Below are 23,102 nucleotides of genomic sequence, written 5' to 3'. Positions count from 1 at the left end.
CCGATTGGTCCCGTTATAAAAACATTTTATATTTTGTCACTCCGAACGCTTTTTATTGCAGAAAAACGTACTATTTCGTGTACGTGCGGCGTACGGTCGCCGATTTCTGCGAGACGGATAGACCAATCGGAACGAAACTTTTTGCGTCTTATAGAGTATAACTCACCATTGTTCCTGTAAAAAAAATATTTTGCGTTTTTTCATTCCTAATGATTTTTTCTTCTAAATGTATGTTCGCCGATTACTCTGAGGCGGATGGACCAATCGGAACGAAACCTTTTGCGTCTGGTAGAGTATGTCTCCCGATTGGCCCCGTTAAAAAAACATTTTGCATTTTTTCATTCCTAACGACTTTTTTTTCTAAATGTATGTTCGCCGATTATTCCGAAACGGATGAACTAATCGGAACTAAACCTTTTGGATCTTCTAAAGTATGTGTCCAGATTGGTCCCGTTAAAAAAATATTTTATATTTTTTCGTTCCGAACGCTTTTTATTGCAGAAAAACGTACTATTTCATGTACGTGCACCGTACGTTCGCCGATTACTCCGAGACGGATAGACCAATCGGAACGAAACTCCTTGCATCATGTAGAGTATATCTCGCACTTGGTCCCGTCAGAAAGGCATTTTGCATTTTTTCATTGCTAACGATTCTTTTGCAAGAACGTAATGCTTGATTTACATTTTTCAGCGATTACCGCGAGACGGTAGGACCAGTCGGATCGAAAATTTTGCATCTTGTAGAGTATATCTTCTAATTGGTCCTGCAAAAAAATTGTTGTATTTTTTCATTCCTAACGACTTTTATCGCAAAATACGTAACACTTCAGTTATATCTTCCGACGTTTATGCTGCAGGGAATGTACCGATAGCGATGAAACCTTTCACATTTAGTAGGAGGTTTATCCGCGATGATCTCACTTGCAAAAATTTATGAAATTTGTTGTTTATTAACAACTTAAATTCGGTCAATTTTTTTTCGGTTTATGGTTATTAGCTAAGCAACAGAAATCTAAAATTACGTTATACTATCCTACAAATACTACTGGTTCCACTAAAAAGTGTGAAATAAAATAATTTTTAACAAAAAAAACATCCGACTTCGAAATGCACTAAAAAGTATAAAATAATTTCTATTTCATTTATACCAATATTCCATAGCTATTAATAATATCTACTTAATCGTTAAATAGGATACCAAATACATTTCAAAGTTTTCGGAGGCGGCGCAAAATTAAAAATACCCGAACAAACGATGCTGCCAATAACGATTTGATTGCGGTATGGCGAACTTGGTAATTAATAAGTCGTAAGAAAACAAATTCGAAAAATTATAGGCCCGGCTGAAAACATTTGTAATTGTAACGATTATATGAGAAATTGGCAGCACTCCTGATGTACATGCACTATACTGCAGTTCACAAGAGATCATACTTAACTCGCGCCGCTCACTAGGTCTAGAGAGATTTTTAATAACGTGTGTTATTCCCCTCTACAGCTTGCTTCTTATTATACTTTGCGAACATATAAATGGTGGGCAGAAATATCTGACGTACGATAACTGATAACCGGTGATGATATTGTAAAGTTTCACGATACAATGAAATTTCTATTATTTGTCGCAAAAAAAAATGATGTGAACGCATAGTAAGAAGCACGCTGTAAAGGGAAATCACACGCACTATTAAAATTCTCCCTAGACTTCAGTAGCTCACTAGCTGCGCGAGTTAAGTGCAGTCACTCGTGAACTGCAGTATAGTTAATTTGCAATGGGTTTGTTGATTGTTGTTGAATATTGTTTACTTGAAACTATCAAATGGGTGATTTATCATAGGTTGCCGACGCCGGAGTTAGGATCTTCCTAGTAGAGGAAAAGTTTTTAATTTTGCGCCGCCTCCGAAAACTTTGAAATGTATTTGGTATCCTAATTAACGATTAAGTAGATATTATTAATAGCTATGGAATATTGGTATAAATGAAATAGAAATTATTTTATACTTTTTAGTGCATTTCGAAGTCGGATGTATTTTTTGTTAAAAATTATTTTATTATTGCAAAAAAACGTACTATTTCATGTACGTGCGGTGTATGTTCACCGATTATTCTGAGACGGATGGACCAATCGGAATGAAATCTTTTGCGTCTTGTAGGATATGTCTTCCGATTGGTCCCGTTATAAAAACTTTTCGCATTTCTTTATTTCGAACGGTTTTCATTGTTGCAAAATACGTTCTGGTTCAATGAATGCACCGATTGCGATGGAAGTTTTCACATTTCGTAGATCATTCCACGATGATTCCATTTCCCAAAATTTATGTAACTTCTTATTGTTAATAACTATTGTTATTATAATAAAATGCTTATTCTTTAGGGTTACCCTCTAAGGAATATACCGATCGCGATTTTTCAAAGTTGTCCCTGCAAGTAAACTTCGTTAGTTTCTTTACCAATTGGTTGCTAATACGGTATCCTTCGAATACTGCTCGTTCCACTAAAAAGTGTGAAATAAAATAATTTTTAACAAAAAAAAAATCCGACTTCGAAATGCAGTAAAAAGTATAAAATAATTTCTATTTCATTTATATCTGTATTCCACAGCTATTAATACAATCTACTTAATCGTTAAATAGGATACTAAATATATTTCAACCTTTTCGGAGGCGGCGCAATATTAAACATATAATTTTTTCTTTGAAAAATAATAGGAATTTCATCTTTACCATATCATCATCCCTTATCAATTATCGTACGTAATATATTTCTGTCCACCATTTATATGATCGCAAATTAAGGGCACAGACTCCTTCGAGGCCTCCTCCGAATCGATGTAAGCGCCATTAGAAAGAATCGGGCAATCGTGAAAATACATAATTGAGAAATTCGACATTTGACGGTGTGACATCTAACGTCATTATGCAGAATAAGAAACGAAAGTGAGGTGGCATAGTTGCCAAATCACATCATTTGAGAGTTCTAACGCAGTGTTGCCGCATCTGTGACCATCTAGCAAAATGAATTTGCTTGAGCCGAGCGAGATTTTGATTCCTGGCGGACATAGAAAAGGAGAGCGCGAAAGAAAGAGAAGGAGTATCATGAATGAAACAACGTAGGGCCGATCGGCGGAAATATAGTCACACGCTACGACAGATTCGATGAGACTCTGTAATACACATAACGTAAACGACTATAAAACTTATAGGAACATGTAAATTGATCTATAATATACAATATTTATTGATTGAAATATAATCAATAAATATAAACAATGCCTCTTCTTTCTCCGCGACGTCTACATCGTCGGTTACCATGACAGCCACTCCAGCCACGTATTATTGAAATTTTTTTCATCTGAAATATAATAATGAATTTTAATATAATTGTACCTGCATATACAGGGTGTCCTAGTTTGTGTGACAGAATTATATTAAAATTCATTATTATATTTCAGATGAAAAAAGTAAGCAAAAAAATGCTATACGGTGACCGCCGTGGAGGTAGAAGAGGAAAGAGGGTCGGTAGGAGGTGGCGGCGGCGGGCGGCCTATTATTGTTAACATATAGTAAAAATATATATATGTATAAATAAACATTATAAATCATTACATTTCTTTATTTCTTATTCCCTTCTTGAAATTATTATGTTATGTAGTTTTCATTCCTATAAGTTTCATGGTCGCGTACTTACGTTATGTGTATTATTTCATTCATTCTACCCCTACCAGCATCACGAATCCGTCGTTCTTTGATGTTTCCGAACATAGAAAAGGATAACGCAAGAAGGATAAACAAGGAGAGAAAGACTTGCAAGCATAACATTTAACCCAAAATTATGCTACTAAATGTTGACCGATTTATATTGTGTTTAGCTTCATTTTAATCAGAAAAATCTTCTCCACATGATAGTGAAATTTTTATTAATAAAAAGGACAAAATAAAAAACTTTATTCTGTGCATTAGTATGGTCACATTGACATGGGGCATTTAAATGAAGGCAATAAATCCCGGTTTCAGTTTCTCTTTCGTCTTTAGCTACTGACTGTTTCTAATCAGTGTTTATTGACTAGACAATTAAATTCGAAAAATGATTCTCCTATTCCATAACAGTTGTGAAGTGGACCGGCAATAGTTACATTTATCAAGTTTTCACTGTATATGGTGCAAGTTTTATAATTCATTTTTCTGGCATATCATTTCAAGTATTCTATCTGCAATTTCATTGATAAAAAAACATGATTATAAATATGAATAAAAAAGTTTTATGGTTGCACACATTAGTATATGTATTGTTTCATTCTCGGATCTCTTTCTCTCGAGCGCACTATTCTTTTCTATGTCTGGCAGGAATCAAAATCGGCTCGAGCCTGTTACAATTGTAACAGATGTGGCAACAGCGTGACAGAAGTCTTAATACGTTACGGCAACTATGCCTTACATTTATCGTCTGATTTATCGAATTTACATTTATCGACTGACTTGTGTTTTTATCGACCCTGATGATAACGTAGTCAAATATACCATCAATGCCTCTGACGGAGAATCAGTGAACTATTCTTATGTCTATTTGACGTCTGATGCGTGCAAATCGTAGATTCCATTTTACGTCTTCCAGAAGTGATAAATTGTGAAAAATCGAATTTCAGTGATATTGTGCTAGTTCAAGGAAAGTTGGTTAGCTCTGTTATCAGTAAAAAAACGATTAAATCGTCCAATATTCGCTAAAATGTAGCCGAACGCAGCATTCGGCAGCCATGTTGTTTGCTTACAACAGCGTCTGTCTCAATCGTACAGTTTCGAAAATTCCATTTTTCTCAACGTATGGTGTTTATTAGCGTTAAAGCGGACCTGACCAACCTGTAGCGAAGTCTACCCGTGTGTGGTGTACCCGCGAAAATTTCATTTATGCAATTATCGAGACGAAAAATGGAATCTACGAAATCGAGTGTCTCTCTCACACATGGCGTATACGTGCATGCTTTCCGTTGATTGTGTAAGTGCACGCATACAGGTCATGACACAAGGAGTCTGTGCCCTTAAGAAGCAAACTGGAGAGGGGAATCTCACACGTTATTAAAAATCTCCCTAGACCTAGTGAGCTGCGCAAGTTAAGTATGGTCTCTCGTGAAATGCAGTATACATGTACATCAGAAGTGCTACCAACTTTTGATACAATCGCTACAATTACAAATGTTTTCTGCCGTATCTATAACGTTTCGAATATGTTTTCTTACGACTTATTAATTACCAAGTTTGCCATACCGCAATCAAATCGTTATTGGCAGGATCGTATAGTCAGGTACTTTTAATTTTGCTCCGCCTCCGAAAAGGTTGAAATATATTTAGTATCCTATTTAACGATTAAGTAGATTGTATTAATAGCTGTGGAATACAGATATAAATGAAATAGAAATTATTTTATACTTTTTAGTGCATTTCGAAGTCGGATTTTTTTTTTATTAAAAATTATTTTATTCTTTCAAAATTGTCGCTACAAGCAGACATTGGCCTTTTTCTTTCAGCATTGTCGCTACAAGCAGACATTGGCCTTTTTCTTTCAGAATTGTCGCTACAAGCAGACATTTACCTTTTTATTTCGAAATTGTCGCTAAAAGCAGACAATGGCCGAACACTTACCAAATTGTTACTACAAACCGACATCGGTTGATTCCTGAATACCTTATTAATTCGATGCAAACGGTTGTATATTCTTGTTAAAGTTATGTTTAGTTGCATCAGTAATTACAATATCAGGTGAAAGTTTCGTTGTTGCATATGATGCCGATCGTGATATTGAGTGACGCCATAACTGAGTTTCCTGCGATTTATATCTTCTGGCTTGTATAAGTTGTAAAGGCAGTATTTGCACTTCATTACCCTGTACTTGGGGAAAATGTGTAAATCTCCCTGTAATAAGCATTTGTAATAAATGTTGACGCATATCTGCAAAATTATACCGTACCTTATTTGGTTAAATATTAAAAAGCAATGACGTTGCAAATGACATGGCGAATACACCACAATCACTGCCATTCGGCTGTTGCTGAACTGGTGGAAATTGTACTGTTTCATTATTAATATTATAAAAGGGAAATAATTTTTGAAGAAAAATTTTGTGATCCGGATGTAATCTTCCCTTATTTAAAGACTCGAATATAAATACTGTTTCCTTATCGTAATATGAACATACCCAATGTCCATCAATATTTGATGTACACTCAGTCCCATCGAAGTTGTCGCAGTGAAGTTGGCGCGCTAAGGCATTCACGCCGCGGCGGCGTTAGCGCGCCAACTTCACTGCGACAACTTCGATGGGACTGAGTGTACCACTAAATAAAATTTGGATATGCTTTAATCCTTGTGATCTAGGATTTATTCTTTCGGGACACTGTAACTTCCATGTTTCCTGTGAACGGAAATCAGTATACTTCTGCACAAGATAATGAAACATGTCCATATGCGTGTCTTCTAACCATTCACCTCGCCTGATAATATTCTGCAAATGATCTGTTAACTGTGGCATATTAGGCATTCAGTAAATGTACTCGTAATGTGTATAATCGTAAGAGCTTTCTTATATTATTTTATTCAATGTAAGTAATTGAAGGAAAAGTAAAACAAATAATGAAAAGGATAAAAAAAGATAAGAAGGAAATAATAAATAAGAAAAGAAATAGAATAAAAGAAGTAGAAAATAATTAAAATAAATATTATGTGAAACACTTACTAAGCTATGAAAAATGGCAAAAGAAACCAATCGCTCTAGAAGTGTTCGAATAGATGTTCGCGAACGAACTGCTACCATGCACTGGATTACATATGCGCATTACTGAAATTTACGGCAACAAGAGAGTGTCGTTCGTTGGCATAAAGAAACGAAGTACAGTGATACTCGGATGAATGTGACCGTAAGAGAATAGATGTAATAACGAGAGGAAGCGAGATAGACGGTATAGATATACGTCGAGCAACCACGGTCGAGCTACGGCACTTCAAAGGGATGCCACGAGTAAAACAAATGAGCATCCAGTAAAGAAAATTTCATTTGTAATAATTTTCATCCAACCTCAATGAAAATTGCACCAACAGATTGCTCGGAATTTTCCAATTAAAATGAGTCGAAACACGGCATAAATCGGTTTAATGTTACTTTAATTGGCTAGTAATGATTGATTTTATCAATTTAAATTGATTAATAACAAAAGTAGTCCGATTTACTTCCTGTTTGGTTTTATTTTCATCACAAAAATATCACAAATCTATTGATAAGTTTTAAAGCAAAAAAATTATAAATGAAAAAGTTTCATCGTTGCATTAGTATTGTTTTACAGACATATAGTTGATTGTTTTCGCTCCGTCTTCTTTTTCACTCCCCGTCCTTTTTTACGTTCGAAGCAGTCGGGAAACTTCAAATAATGTCGGAATTAGACGATATTCGTGCATCTATACGACGCAACGGTGAAAATTGTTTCTGTATGCGATCATAGACTGTGCCCCACCAACTCTCTTCCTTTAGAAGACACAGATTTTGTTCATTTCCAATCCGAACGAGCTACTGTTCAGACGTAAGTACCAAACAAGCAATATTTCATTTTATAATATACAGGGTTGTTCCGGATTTAGAGCGCCATAATTTAAAATATAATTTAATTAGTGCTCGACAACACCATCGGCTCGGCGTTGTCGTCGGTCGATCGGTTTATAAAAACACCGACGCCGCGACAAACGTTCTACTACTTCGTTTGCGCTCTTAAAACAAACGACAACCGTTACACGCGACTAATTCGCTACGGGCTTCTTTACGAATTAAAGAAGATAATAAAGTGCCAAGTGAACTTGTTTATTACCAAAGTATTGACAGTGTCAAATTCATTTTCCTGCACGCTTTTCCCTTACTAAATTAACCGGCGTTTTTGCCTAGAGCAAAAATTAATACTCTACGCGCAACAAATGGTCCTTCGAGCCGGATTAGTAAGGATCTAAAGCAGTGCAGTGCCGTATAAGAAACAATTCTAATCGTGTGGTGAACATTAAAATCGCGAAAGTGCTAAAATCTAAGCCGGATTAAATCGGCAGAACAAAGGATTTTGCACGTGTCGTTCGAACTCAACCGACATCGCGACCTCCGCCGGTAAACATCGGAGGACGTTCACGCGCTTCGCTTCGCGAAAACAGTGACGTGGTCATAACAGTTCACCTTGCGGGTACAGTACGTTTATTTGAAACACTTAATATCAAACATTATGGATCCATTAATCCGCGAAAATAAAGTGCATGCACGCCAGATCAACAATGCACTTCTCAACTTTAAAAAATTGAGGAAGCCGAATCACACGCCTGCAGTGATTTGCAGCCGGATCAACCTGCTCAAGGATTACTGGGCCAAATTCCAACGCAGCAACGGAGGAGGACACCAAGGCGAATCCCTACTTCTCCAGCGACGTCTTCGGGGATAAGGAAGCAGCTTTCCTTGCCGCCCTCGACGCTATGACGGCAGCCTTACCGACGGACTCCGAACCTGCAAGTAACTCATGTAATACGAGTACTGCTTCTTGTAATCGCGAATCTGCACTGTCGGTCAAACTTCCTCGAGTCGAATTACCTAAATTCTCCGGGGACTATACGGAATGGGAAAATTTTCGAGACCTCTTTCAGTCTTTAGTTGGTTCTAACGACGCGTTACCGGAGGTGCAAAAGTTGCACTATCTTAAATTAAGCTTAATTGGTGAAGCGTCTCTTCTATTAAAGAACGTTTCCACTTCCGCGGCGAATTACGAGGCAGCGTGAAAACTATTGACCGACAGGTACGCGAACGAACGCGCGCTCATAACCGCTCACCTGAAAATGTTGTTCGACTCACCCCCGATCGGATCCGCTGTTTTAAGCGATTTAAAAAGTTTACGCGATAGATCTCGCGCCGCATTAACGGCCTTAAAAACATGGCTCGTCCGGTCGAATACTGGGACGATGTTCTTGTTTTCCACTTTGTCTGCAAGTTGGACAAGGAGTCCCATCGGGAGTGGGAGTTGCGCATGGGTGAAGAGGAATTGTTCCCATCCCTCGCGGATTGGGAGGCGTTCCTCAATGTGCGAATTCGAACTCTGGAATCGTTGGCGTCATCCCGCGGAGAAGGAAACAGCGCCTAAAAAAATAAATTAGCGCCTATTAAAATCGTGAAAGCGCATTTAAACGCGTCGGAAACGAAGTGCGTCGCGTGCGGCGCCGATCACGCTTTGTTTAGATGTGACGTGTTCCGTGGGCAATCCGTCGAACAACGATTATCACTCGCGCGCGAACATCATCGATGTTTTAATTGTTTACAAAAAGGACATCTCCCGGCAGCCTGTCCTAGCAAACGCGCTTGTTCGATATGTAAAGGTAGACATCATTCTCTTTTGCATTCTGAGCGAAAGAGTTCGAAGACGTCGTCCGTTAGCAAAGGTCGCGAATCGACCTCTCACGCGGATTTAGAATCAAGTCAACACACGGCGCAACCTACACACGTAGCGGATAACAATATGGAAGACACGCCGATGTCGACTTCGGTAAACACGCAATTCGGTACGTCGCGTCAAGAAAAAAAGGTCGTTTCCGCTACAGCTTGGATCAAATTTGGTACTCGCGAAGGTCGACAAGCGACATTACGCGCTTTAATTGATCCTGGGTCGGAAGCAACGTTCATTCGTGAGAATGTTGCAAACACGTTGCGCGCTAATCGCCAACACGTCCAAGCTTCCGTCTCCGGCATTGGGGCCGGGACGTCGGTCACGGTTCGCGCCTTCGCGAACGTTACGATTGAACCGTGCCACGGAAAAGGGCCTGTCATCCCTGTGCGCGCTCTTATCTTAAAACAGCTAACTAATTACCGCTCAAATTCAATAGACACCTTGAGTAGGTGGAAACACTTACGTGGTCTTGAGTGGGGCGATCCTCTCACTAATAATAATGCGCCCGTGGACCTCATAATCGGCGCGGATAATTATGGTGCGATCTTGCTCGACGGCCTTCGAAAAGGCCTTCCTTCCGTCGCGCAGAAAACGATTTTCGGGTGGGTGTTGACTGGTCCCGCTCGGTCCGTTGAGTCTCACGCAATGCAACTCCACGTACATTACGGCGACCTTAACGCTGAAATAAACAACACGTTAAGGAAGTTTTGGGAGGTGGAAGCGCCTCCACCGGTAACGTTCCTCTCCGAAGAGGACAAAAAATTTGAAGAACATTTTCGGCAGACTCACTCGCGTAAACCCGACGGCAAATACGTAGCGCGATTGCCGTTTAAATCAGAGCCTCCCATCGATATAGGGGCTTCGAAAGGAATCGCGGTCGCCTCTTTTTATAGATTAGAAAAACGGCTCGCCAAAGACGCGGAACAAGCTACGGCTTATCACTCCTTTCTGGAGGAATACCTGCAGCTCGGTCATATGCGGGAATTTCTTGAAACAGACCCTCCTTCTGAGCAAAAGGTCTATTTGTCGCATCTCCGGTCATCCGTGAAGACAGCAGTACGACAAAATTGAGAGTGATTTTTAACGCGTCGATGCCTACGTCAAACGGGTCTACGCTAAACGATCATTTACTGGTTGGTCCGAAATTGCAAGCTGACCTCGCGCTCACGATTTTACGATGGCGCATGTATCAGTTCGTGTTCGCGGCAGATATCGCGAAAATGTTCCGGCAAATCTGGATTGACCATCGCGACAGCGCCTACCAGCTGATAGTTTGGCGCGCTAAACCCGAAGATCAGCTGAAAACATATGAACTGCTTACCGTGACATACGGGACGGCCCGAGTGCCTTTCCTCGCGAATCGGGTCATCAAACAACTCGCGCTGGATGAGGGGACTAATTTCCCTCTCGCGGCTCCTATCCTGAATGAGCACCTCTACGTTGACAACGCGCTTTTCGGGGCCGATGATCGAGTGTTGGCTCGTCAAACACGGCAGCAGGTAACGGATGCCCTCAGACACGGAGGTTTCCACCTAAGAAAGTGGTCAAGCAATTGTCCACAGTTATTAGCGGAGATCTCCCACGTTGATCACGAGCTGGCCTCGAGCCGCTTATTTCAAGATGCCGAAGGATTAAAAATGTTAGGAATCCGTTGGTTACCCAAATCGGACGAATTTCGATTTCAATTTAAGCTCGACTCCGCTAGTACGGCGAATCCGACTAAGCGCGTGGTCTTATCGAATATCGCGCGAATCTTTGACCCATTGTGGTGGATTTCTCCCGTCGTTATAGTGGCCAAGATCTTCATGCAAAGATTATGGGTAGCCAAGTTAGACTCGGACGAACCTCTACCTTGCGAACTAACCAACCAATGGCGCGAATATTCCGCGGAGTTCAACGATTTACCAAAAGTAACCCTCCCGCGCTGGATTAGGATGGGGAATGCCACAATTGCGTACGAAATACACGGGTTTGCAGATGCTTCGCAAGACGCCTATGCGACTGTGATTTATTTACGTACAATCTCCATCGCAGACGAGGTTGCGTTACATTTACTCATGGCAAAAACAAAGGTAGCACCGTTGAAACCACTCACAATTCCGCGGCTAGAATTATGCGCGTGCGTCCTAATGACGCGATTGATCGAGCAGGTTCAGGCTACATTAAAACTCGATAACGTACCGGTTTACGGTTGGACTGATTCCACCGTTGCATTAGCTTGGATACATAAGCATCCGAGTCAATTAAAAACGTTTACGGCACACCGAGTCGCGGATATACAAAGCCGAGCGCCGAATGCTTCTTGGCGACACGTACCAACCGGTTGTAATCCCGCCGATTGTGCGTCCCGCGGGTTGTCGGTCAAACTCCTGCTTCACCACCTCCTTTGGTGGCACGGTCCTTCCTGGCTGGCGCAAACTCCTAATGAGTGGCCAGAATTTAGGCTTGTCACCCCAAGGGAAGCTGAAGCAGAAATTAAAAAACAAGTCAATGCATTGCATGTGGAGTCGGAGACTGAGTGGGATCTGCCGACACGCACGTCTTCGTGGCAGAAACTACTCCGAATTACCGCGTACATCTCGCGTTTCATTTCGCGAGTTAAAACGGGGAAAAACGACCATCAAGATACGGTTGTCACTACCAACGAACTCATCGCGTCGCGGAAATTCTGGGTTCAGCACGTTCAAGCGCATTCATTTCGCAACGAAATAAAGGCCTTGAAAAAGAGCGAGTCTCTAGTTAAATCGAGTCCATTATTTCGACTGAATCCTTTTTTGGACGAACATGGCACTATTCGTGTTGGCGGGCGGTTGCGCAACTCCGATCTTACGGAACGGTTTCCGATAGTTTTACCGGTACATAGAGTCACCGAACTCATTATAGCAGATTGCCACGCGAACACGTTACACGGAGGCATTCAACTAACGTTAAGTGTTTTGTGACGAACTTACTGGGTTATTAACGGGCGGCGCCTAGTTAAAAGTCACATATATAAGTGTATTAGATGCGCGCGTTGGCGTGCCGTTACGGTTCGTCAGCAAATGAGTGACTTACCCTCAGCCAGGGTCACTCCAGCTCGGCCGTTCGCTCATTGCGGAGTAGACTATGCGGGACCATTCTCCGCCCTCGCGCACCTCGGACGCGGGCAAAAGGCGCACAAGGTGTACATCGCGCTGTTTATTTGTCTATCCACGCGGGCGATTCATCTGGAGCTGGTGCGCGACTACTCCACTGCGGCGTTTTTAGCGGCATTTAACCGGTTCACCGCTCGTCGCGGCTTACCTACAGAGTTATACAGCGATAACGGAACGAATTTCCAAGGCGCAAATAAAGAGTTAAGAGCTGCATTTAAACTAGTTACGGCAGATTCTCACCTTCGCGCGCTGTTCGCTGCAAACCACATCTCGTGGCATTTCATTCCTCCCTCCTCGCCTCATTTTGGGGGAATCTGGGAAGCGGGCGTCAAGAGCGTCAAGACGCACTTACGACGCATGTTGTGCGATCGTACGCCCACATGTGAGGAGTTCAATACACTCCTCTGTAAAATCGAGGCCTGTTTAAACTCTCGTCCCTTAGCTCCATTAAAGGACGACCTCGAGTCTTGCGAGGCCCTCACACCCGGGCATTTTCTAGTGGGCGGTGTGCTCAAGGTCCCTCCAGCGCCGTCTGTAATAGACATTTCCGAAAATAGATTATCGCGCTGGCAATGGGTACAACAACTCACGGAAACATATTCTGGAGAGCATGGGCTCACGAATATCTGCAATCGTTACAAGCTCGCTCGAAATGGTGTAGTCGCGCTACTAACCTTAAAATCGGGGACTTAGTACTGCTGAAGATCTCCTCGCTGCTTCCAGGAAAATGGGACCTCGGTCGGGTTACCGAATATCACCCTGGTAAGGACGGCCTCGTGCGAGTGGTCAGTATCAAGACCGCACGATCGGAATATACCCGTCCTGTAGTTAACCTATGCAAACTACCGATTAGCTCATAAGATTTAGTTTCAGTTAATGTATTATATATTCCACCATGTACAATTACTACGTTCTTTCCGCTTATATTTCTCGCTTACGCACTTATATTCGATGTAAAAAATTCGGTTCATCACCTACCTTAGTAAAACTACGCAGCATGGCACGGAACGTTAATGAAACGTGCTCGTCGCTACGCTTCATTCACGGCGTAGAATCATGACGTCATTCGTCGCGGTCGCACAGCGCCGCGAGGCGGGCGGTATGTTCCGGATTTAGAGCGCCATAATTTAAAATATAATTTAATTAGTGGCGCTCTAAATCCGGAACAGGGTGTAGAAAAATTAAATGTCACAACCTATATGGGATGATTCTACACCTCTGGATCGGTGGAGATCTGTCAAAGAAAGCGACCGCAAAATTGTCTTTGACCCCTAATTTCAAGGTCAAATTTTTTTATTAGCTTATCGTATAGTGCTCATCAAGGGGATAAAAAGTCTGATAGGAACCATGTGCCGGAAATCAACCCTTCCCCTAGAAAAAAGCCGTCAAAGTTTCCATATACCACAATGCATTAAACATTAGGCGCCCGGTACCCCACTCCAGTGATCTTGGCGCGGCAGTCTCGCGTATCGCTCGAATTTCATGCTATAGGACAATTCTTAGATTTCAATCACAATGCCAGCATACAGGAAGGATAAATTCTAAGAGAGCATATTTAAAAAGACAAAATAACTACTGCGTGTAAAAGAAAATAAAAATGAATTTAATCGAAACATTCGTAATATAATATAGAATGATACAGGTAATAATAAAAATAATATAATAGATAATAAAAATATAATATAAAAAATGATAATATATAATATAATATAATATAAAAAATAATAATATATAATATAATATAATATAAAAAATATTAATATATAAGATAAAATAATATAAAAAATAATAATATATAAAATAAAATAATATAAAAAATAATAATATAGGATACAATAATTTAATTAAAATAATTTGATTATCTGTTGACGGACGGGTGTACTATTGACGAAGCGGGACGAAATTACTTTAGCTCGTAAGATGACTTAGTGCGGAACAATGGAAGACGATTACACCGCTACGAAATTCCTGATAGACGAGATTTTGCGTGACTAGATTATCAATTCGGGGAGCAGGAAATCGTGATGCAGCTTACTACAAGACGTAACGGAGCATGTCGACCTCGAGTGCATTGGCAGAAAGAAGAAAAAGTAACAGCTCTTATTGTAAATCAGAGTTATGTGGACTTGTACAGAAAAAGTTTGAAGTGTGACTTATACAAAGGTTTGGCTACGACTAACGGTCGGCGTAGCGATCGCCTACGACGCCACGGGATGTTTATGGTTCTACAGCGGAACCATGCGCCCCGATCGTTCAACTAAAGGAAAAGGTCCCGTATCACACCAGGCAAAGAAGAAGTATTGTGTTACAATAGTAGACAAGTCGTCTCCAAGTACAACAGCTCTCGCAAGAGCTTATCCACTGATGGGGTTACGGAGCATCGCGAGAAGAGTAGGAATCTCGCACATGACAGTGCGGCGTATAATACGCGAAGAAGGTCTGCGACCATATAAAATTCGACGTGACCAAGCCCTACGCCCTAATGATTATGCCACACGGCGAGAATTTTGTAACTGGATGTTACGTAAACTGCGACACGATCCACGCTTTTTGGAACGTGTCCTATTCACGGGTGAGAGCAGCTTTTAGAGTAGCAACATCCTCAATAGGCAGATGCAAGGAATTGCGCGTACCGCAACCCCCATGCGATGATGGAGCAATTTAATTAAGGAAGATTCACCGTTAAAATGTCTGGGCAGGCATCATTGGCAGCCATATTATCGGCCCGATCTATTTGCCGACACGGTTAACCAGTGCAACATATCTTCAATTTCTAAGATCAAAACTCTTGAGTGAACTGCGGCACATCATTCCGCGAAATCAACGTAATTCAACCTACTTTATGCACGATGGTGCTCCACCGCACTCCAGCCGAATGGTGCAACAGTTTCTAAATGAAATGTTTGGATCGCGGTGGATAGGACGAAGACCTGCTTCCCATGTGTGAGCTCCCCGTTCACCGGATTTGACACCACTGGATTTTTTCCTCTGAGGAGCCGTGAAAGACATCGTTTATCGCTCAGGTGGAGAAATTACATCGGACCCACAATTGAAATGACGAATTGAATATGCATTCAACCAAATTAAAACATCGGGGAAAAGATATGAAGAAATATCGAGCAGCGTGTGCGTGCATGTTTGTGCAACCGTGGTGGTCACATCGAAGCCGGCACGCCGGCACACAGGCACGTCTTCTCCGTGCGATTCGCCAATCCTTTGTGTGCGCAGAAGAAATAGAAGCCTCAGCGGGGATGTGTTATCGGCACCTAAAATTAAAAGTAATTAAATATGGAAAGAACAACTTTTTACTACTATATTGTGTTCTACTTACGAAATGAATCATTCAGTATAGCCACCGTTAGATTGAAAGCTGCTCTGACTCGTTCTGCAAAAGTTCTGCAAAAGGCTCTGTAAAAGTTTTAACTCTGTTAGACTTTTTCTCACACATAAAAAATATTCTTTACTTATAATATTCTATTTTAAACACACTTACTTAATGCTGTTGCCTTCTATTTCTTCTGCGTACCCAAAGGATTGCACCGTTGTAACGAATCGTTCGCAGAAGCCGTGCCTGCATGCTCGCTTCGATGTGACCACCACGGTTGCACAAACATGCACGCACACGCTGCTCCATATTTCTTGATATCTTCTCACCGATGTTACGAGTGGATTTAATTTGGTTGAATGCACATTCAATCCGTCGTTTCAATTGTGGGACCGATGTAATTTCTCCACCTGAGCGATAAACGATGTCTTTCACGGCTCCTCAGAGGAAAAAATCCAGTGGTGTCAAATCCGGTGAACGGGGAGCTCACACATGGGAAGCAGGTCTTCGTCCTATCCACCGCGATCCAAACATTTCATTTAGAAACTGTTGCACCATTCGGCTGGAGTGCGGTGGAGCACCATCGTGCATAAAGTAGGTTGAATTACGTTGATTTCGCGGAATGATGTGCCGCAGTTCACTCAAGAGTTTTGATCTTAGAAATTGAAGATATGTTGCACTGGTTAACCGTGTCGGCAAATAGATCGGGCCGATAATATGGTTGCCAATGATGCCTGCCCAGACATTTTAACGGTGAATCTTCCTTGATTAAATTGCTCCATCATCGCATGGGGGTTGCGGTACGCGCAATTCCTTGCATCTGCCTATTGAGGATGTTGCTACTCGAAAAGCTGCTCTCATCCGTGAATAGGACACGTTCCAAAAAGCGTGGATCGTGTCGCAGTTTACGTAACATCCAGTTACAAAATTCTCGCCGTGTGGCATAATCATTAGGGCGTAGGGCTTGGACACGTCGAATTTTATATGGTCGCAGACCTTCTTCGCGTATTATACGCCGCACTGTCATGTGCGAGATTCCTACTCTTCTCGCGATGCTCCGTAACCCCATCAGTGGATAAGCTCTTGCGAGAGCTGTTGTACTTGGAGACGACTTGTCTACTATTGTAACAGAATACTTCTTCTTTGCCTGGTGCGATACGGGACCTTTTCCTTTAGTTGAACGATCGGGGCGCATGGTTCCGCTGTAGAACCATAAACATCCCGTGGCGTCGTAGGCGATCGCTACGCCGACCGTTAGTCGTAGCCAAACCTTTGTATAAGTCACACTTCAAACTTTTTCTGTACAAGTCCACATAACTCTGATTTACAATAAGAGCTATAACTTTTTCTTCTTTCTGCCAATGCACTCGAGGTTGACATGCTCCGTTACGTCTTGTAGTAAGCTGCATCACGATTTCCTGCTCCCCGAATTGATAATCTAGTCACGCAAAATCTCGTCTATCAGGAATTTCGTTGCGGTGTAATCGTCTTCCATTGTTCCGCACTAAGTCATCTTACGAGCTAAAGTAATTTCGTCCCGCTTCGTCAATAGTACACCCGTCCGTCAACAGATAATCAAATTATTTTAATTAAATCATTGTATCATATATTATTATTTTTTATATTATTTTATTTTATATATTATTATTTTTTATATTATTTTATCTTATATATTAATATTTTTTATATTATATTATATTATATATTATCATTTTTTATATTATATTTTTATTATCTATTATATTATTTTTATTATTACCTGTATCATTCTATATTATATTACGAATGTTTCCATTAAATTCATTTTTATTTTCTTTTACACGCAGTAGTTATTTTGTCTTATTAAATATGCTCTCTTAGAATTTACCCTTCCTATATGCTGGCATTGTGATTGAAATTCAAGAATTGTCCTATAGCATGAAATTCGAGCGATACGCGAGACTGCCGCGCCAAGATCACTGGAGTGGGGTACCGGGCGCCTAATGTTTAATGCATTGTGGTATATGGAAACTTTGACGGCTTTTTTCTAGGGGAAGGGTTGATTTCCGGCACATGGTTCCTATCAGACTTTTTATCCCCTTGATGAGCACTATACAATAAGCTAATAAAAAAATTTGACCTTGAAATTAGGGGTCAAGGACAATTTTGCGGTCGCTTTCTTTGACAGATCTCCACCGATCCAGAGGTGTAGAATCACCCCATATAGGTCGTGACATTTAATTTTTTTACACCCTGTACATTAATTTCATTTTTAATGGTTGGTGGTTTGGTTGGGTGTAGTTCTGAAAACCAATCACTCCACATTTTTTTTATTTTTTAAAACACAGTATTCTTACGTTTCTGGATACACTGATTACGAATATCATAGCAAAAAATGTGCGACTATGGGCCATCGTAAGGCGGTCGGAACCGCTTACGCGAAAATATAACAAATTCTTTCAACAACATTATTATTTCCAAATTCTTGTGGCGACGACGCGACAAGATAAACGTAGATAGATCCGTTTATTCAATTACTTCAGGTTATTAGGATTTGCTATTTTCCGGCAGTACTGCTTACGTTTATGAGAAGCAGTTGTATTCACTGAGAAAAACGTAACAAAATTTAATTTCGGTATTTACCATGAAAATGAAGTAGTCGCCAAATTTCACTATCATATTTATTCAATATCATATATTCAAAGCTTCGATGTGTAACGACCCAGAGTGAGTACGTCACTGCACCGACTTGTAGGGAGAGCGGTTCCCTTAGAAGGCGACTCGTAATAAACGTGTTAAGGATTTTAGGTTCGTGTGGTGTGCGGTTAAGGAGTGAAATCCAAACACTAATGTGCTAGAAACTGAATGGAAATATGTTTATTCAAGAATGAAAGGTAAGTGAATATTGAATTATAATACAAAGTTGCTAGTATCACAATAAGTGCGGCTAGAAATAGGAATACAGTAAGAAATTATAATTAGTTCGCCCTAGATTGGGAATACAATTGAAAAATATGTAATTAGTAATTAATATGTAAGTAAAAATTAATAATTGTAATTAATCGTTAGCGCTATCGCAAAAGCGGCGTGGTCTTCTTCTACAGTCAACACTCTGTTTGTTTTCAACAATAATTATGGAAACTAAACTCCAGAGGTTTGTGCTAGACTATTGGAATCAAGTTAACCCTTCCTACAGGTCGCAATCGGTTTCTGGTTATACCAGAGCCGTGTTAAACGCAGGCCGTTCAAGGAGCTCCGCTCCTCGCTAGCTCTTTACACTTGAGTGTTGGCTTAGCGTAACACCTGTGTAACACGTTGCGCACCGCGAATAGGAGGTCCACTGTTCCGTAGTCCTGCACGCCACCAGTGGAATAGTAGAAATTAGCTATAGCTCGCGCTCTATCGCTGCCTAGACAGTTCAGCGCAAGCTCTTCAGAGTGTTGTCTGTTTCAGACCGAGGTCTGAGAAGATCTGCAATGAAACTGTGCGGAACGCCTCTATTTATACTCAGATTTTGCTGAGTCGGCACTTTTTTTCCGCATAGAGTTCTTGGGGTAGCTGGGTTTTTCCCGTCACGTGGTGGTCCAGCATCCCCACTCTAGAATACTACCCCACCGTATGGTTACTGGGGTTGCGCTCGCGCGTGCGCGGTCGGACGTCGATAATTTATCGGTAAACTGTTTTACCGTCCGACTTATCGACTAAACCTTTATCGATCAATTCAACAGACTCGGTTATCGACGAAATGAAAATGTTTATTACAAAAATTTATACATTAAATATTAACAATAAAAATAAAATAAAATATTCTGTATAAAAAAAAATTGGTTATAATAAAGAAAAATAAAATTAAAAAGATATTGTGTTAAATTCTTGGGTCGTTACAGCTTCCCCCGCGCGTTTGTCTCTTGTCCTCAAGAGACAAATGTTTTTTCTTTTTATGTTGCACAGGGCGCAGCAACACTTCTCCTCGTTGTTCCTCGGGGAGGCTGATAAAATGCCAAAATAGCGCATGACTTGTCCATGTTCTCGTCTTGGGTCTGTCTTTTCTGAATTTTTATAAATTCTCCAATCAAACTCCGGAACGTTTATTGTAATCAACTTCCACTGTGGTGGTGGTGGCGGTGTTGGTGGTGGTGTTGGTGGTGGTGTTTCTTCCTTTAACATTTCTTCCTGCGCTGTTGTCTTTGAAATTTTTGCACAAAAGAAATAATTAATAAATGAAATAAATCGTTGATGATATAATTCTACCTCTCTGAATTGTTTTAGGGCTCTTCTTAGCCTTCTTAATCTTTCTCTTCGTCCTGCGCGACGTACCATTTTCGCTCTCTATGAATTGAATATAGCAGCGCGTGCGTAGCATCGCTTTCTATATCTCTCTCTGTCGCTCTTAGTTTCTATCTCTCTCTATCTTTTCTTTAACCAATATGGCTGACTTGCGATTCTGCGCATTAATACATCGAACAAAATAAAAATGGTTCACAGGATTCGAAATAAATGAATTTGTTTAAATAAGAATAATTATATATATATATTTTTAATTAACTAATTTTTACAATTATATATTTGTTTTAATTGTGGGTAAGAACTCGATATTCCCCATTTTGTATTATTACATTTCTTAATGGGAATATATTTGGGTCAATGGTTGGCAAGATGAAACCTTCTCGAAAAACCTCCTTATCATCATTATCAGCTGCAAATATTCTACTTCTGCAGCATGTGCAGGATACTGCCGGTCTTATTCTACTTAGTAGCTTTCCGCACATAATGCAATGGATATAATCGATGTTGGTTGTTCTGATGACATGATTGTGCCACCCCATAAACGACCACATCTCTTTTGCTTCCGGGACCATATTAACTCCACAGTCCACGCAGACTCGTCCGATCCGGCGTGCTAAATTATTATTGAATACTGGTCCATTGTCTCGGATACAGACGGCTTCTATTATGTATTGGCTTATTTCTTCAAACTATAAAAGTAAAAAGAAAATATTTTATCTCTGTACAGATTGATATTAAAATATACATTCTACCTCATTCAGATCCATTTTCTTTAATTTCTTTTTATTCTTTCTTATTTTTATTTAGTAGCGTCTTTTTCTGCGTACTTGTTCGTAGCGTTCGTTGCGCAATATGGCGGTATGTTTAAAATTTCGCATGTGCGCATGCGCATCTTCCGAAAATTATATAGATTGCCATATCGATTTTCATTTTTGATCTATGTTGTAAACTGGTCGATAGGCCCTCTTTAGTCTATCCTTGTGAACTATCCTAGTCTTTTTGGGACCTATTTGTAACTCTATATTGTTTTTCTCTATGTTTCTTAAAACTTTGTATGGTCCTGTATATTCTTTTTGCAGTTTACTTTTTCTTGGTGGGTTTAATAACATTACTTCTTCTCCTGTTTCATAATTAATTGGTCGTATCTTTTTATCATAATAGTATTTCTGTCTGTATTTTGATTGTTCTAGATTTGTTTTTGCTGTTTGCCTAATTTTATGTAAATTTTGTAATAGTTTGTTTACATAATCTGGGTATGTATCTAAACTGTCAGTAGGTGTAAATTTTGATGGTAGTCTTGCTTTTTTTCCATATACCAGTTCATGAGGTGTGAATTTTGTCCCCTCATGAACGCTTGTGTTGTATGAAAACATTGCTTGTTGTAGCCATTCATCCCAGTGTTCTTGTTTAGATATATAGTGTTTCAAGTACTCAATTAGAACGTGATGGCTTCTTTCCAGGGACCCGTTTGACTGAGGATGGAAGGATGATGTACGGTACGTCTGGATGTGGAAGATTTTAGCTAGTTTCTTAATAAGTGAGGATGTGAAGCATGTTCCCTGATCGGTGAGGATAGCCTTAGGACTGCCGAATTGGCATATGAACGAGTTGGTGAATGTTCTTGCGACGTCCTCTGATGTAGCTGATACAAGTGGAACTGCGACGGAGTACTTGGTCAAGTTGTCCTGTATGGTGAGGATGTAACTGTATCCTTTTTGCGTCATAGGTAAGGGTCCAAGAATATCTAAAGACACCTTATCGAATGCGTCTGAAGGAGTGTCTGTGATAACCATAGGCTCCTTATTCTTCATCCTTACTAACTTGGTTCTTTGGCAACTGATGCATGATCTGATATAATCGGTAATTTCTCTCTTCATGTTTTTCCAATAATACTTGTTCCTGATCCTGAGGTAAGTTTTTCTAATTCCTTTGTGTCCTGCAACTGTGCTTTCATGATTTTCTTTAATTATACTTCTTCTTTCGTCTTTAGGTGGAGTTTGGATTGTCCCTTTGCAGATGATGATGTTGATGTTTGAATCTGCAAAGATTACTTGAAGAATTGCTTTTAACCCTTGCTTGTCTGGCATGCTGCATTCCTGGATTTCTTTTTGAACTAACATGTGATGAAGAGCTTTAATTTTGTGTGGTAAATTTTCTTTATAATCTACTAATACTCCAAAAATTAACTTATTTTTAATTTTATATTCTGTGATACTGTTTTGTGGTTTAGAAATTTTAATCTTTTCATTTTCTATTAACTGTTTTGATTGGTAATCTTCAGGTTGTCCTTCTTTATTAATGAATATTACTGCTGTACCTCTCTTCATCCATAACTGGTCTTCGGTTTCTTCTATTTTAAATATGACTGGTTTATTGCTAATTATTTTTGGTTTAATTTGTTTAATTGTAGACGGTTGTTCGGTTTTTTCTTTTTTAATTTTGATAGGTGTGATAGGAGCTGATAATGTGTCACTTGAGGTTTCTTTTTCTACTTTTCTTTTTATTATAGGAGATCTTTCTCTTGTGCTTGAAGAGGAATCGATTCTGGGTGGTTCTCTGAAGATGTGTTTAGGCAATATCGTTTCTTCATTATATTCTTCTATCTCATCTCCAATTATTACAGGTTCTTGAACTATAAGTCGTTTCTGTGGGATGATGTATTTCTTTTCTTCTGGTGGTTGATGTACATCAACTGTAATTTGCTGTTCATTAGGTTTTCTTTTTTTCTTAATTTCTTCAGAAGAGTATGTTTTTATTCGTTTTCTTGGTTTTGATTTTGGTGGTTCTTCAGATACATCAGTTTCGTAATATTGAGATTCATCTGAACTTGTATAGTCTTCTTTTATCCTTTTTCTTGCTGTACTTCCTCTTTGAGATGGGCTTCTCTCTCGTATGTTATCTTTTCGGTATCTTTTCCTTATTTCAACATCTGTGGA

At 40.0% G+C, this 23,102-nt stretch overlaps 1 protein-coding gene across 1 annotated transcript; it reads left to right on the top strand.

Moving 5' to 3' along the window:
• Positions 1-10,625: 10,625 nt before the first annotated feature.
• On the top strand, positions 10,626-11,448 carry LOC123989213. The gene is made up of 2 exons (XM_046289914.1): positions 10,626-11,351; positions 11,419-11,448. The coding sequence occupies exons 1-2, from the start codon at positions 10,626-10,628 to the stop codon at positions 11,446-11,448; spliced, it is 756 nt and encodes a 251-aa protein (XP_046145870.1).
• The last annotated feature ends 11,654 nt before the right edge of the window (positions 11,449-23,102 follow it).

This window comes from Osmia bicornis, unplaced genomic scaffold (genome assembly GCF_907164935.1).
Source record: "Osmia bicornis bicornis unplaced genomic scaffold, iOsmBic2.1, whole genome shotgun sequence".
Classification (NCBI taxonomy): Eukaryota; Metazoa; Arthropoda; class Insecta; order Hymenoptera; family Megachilidae; genus Osmia; species Osmia bicornis.
This window is presented reverse-complemented; position numbering and strand designations above follow the sequence as displayed.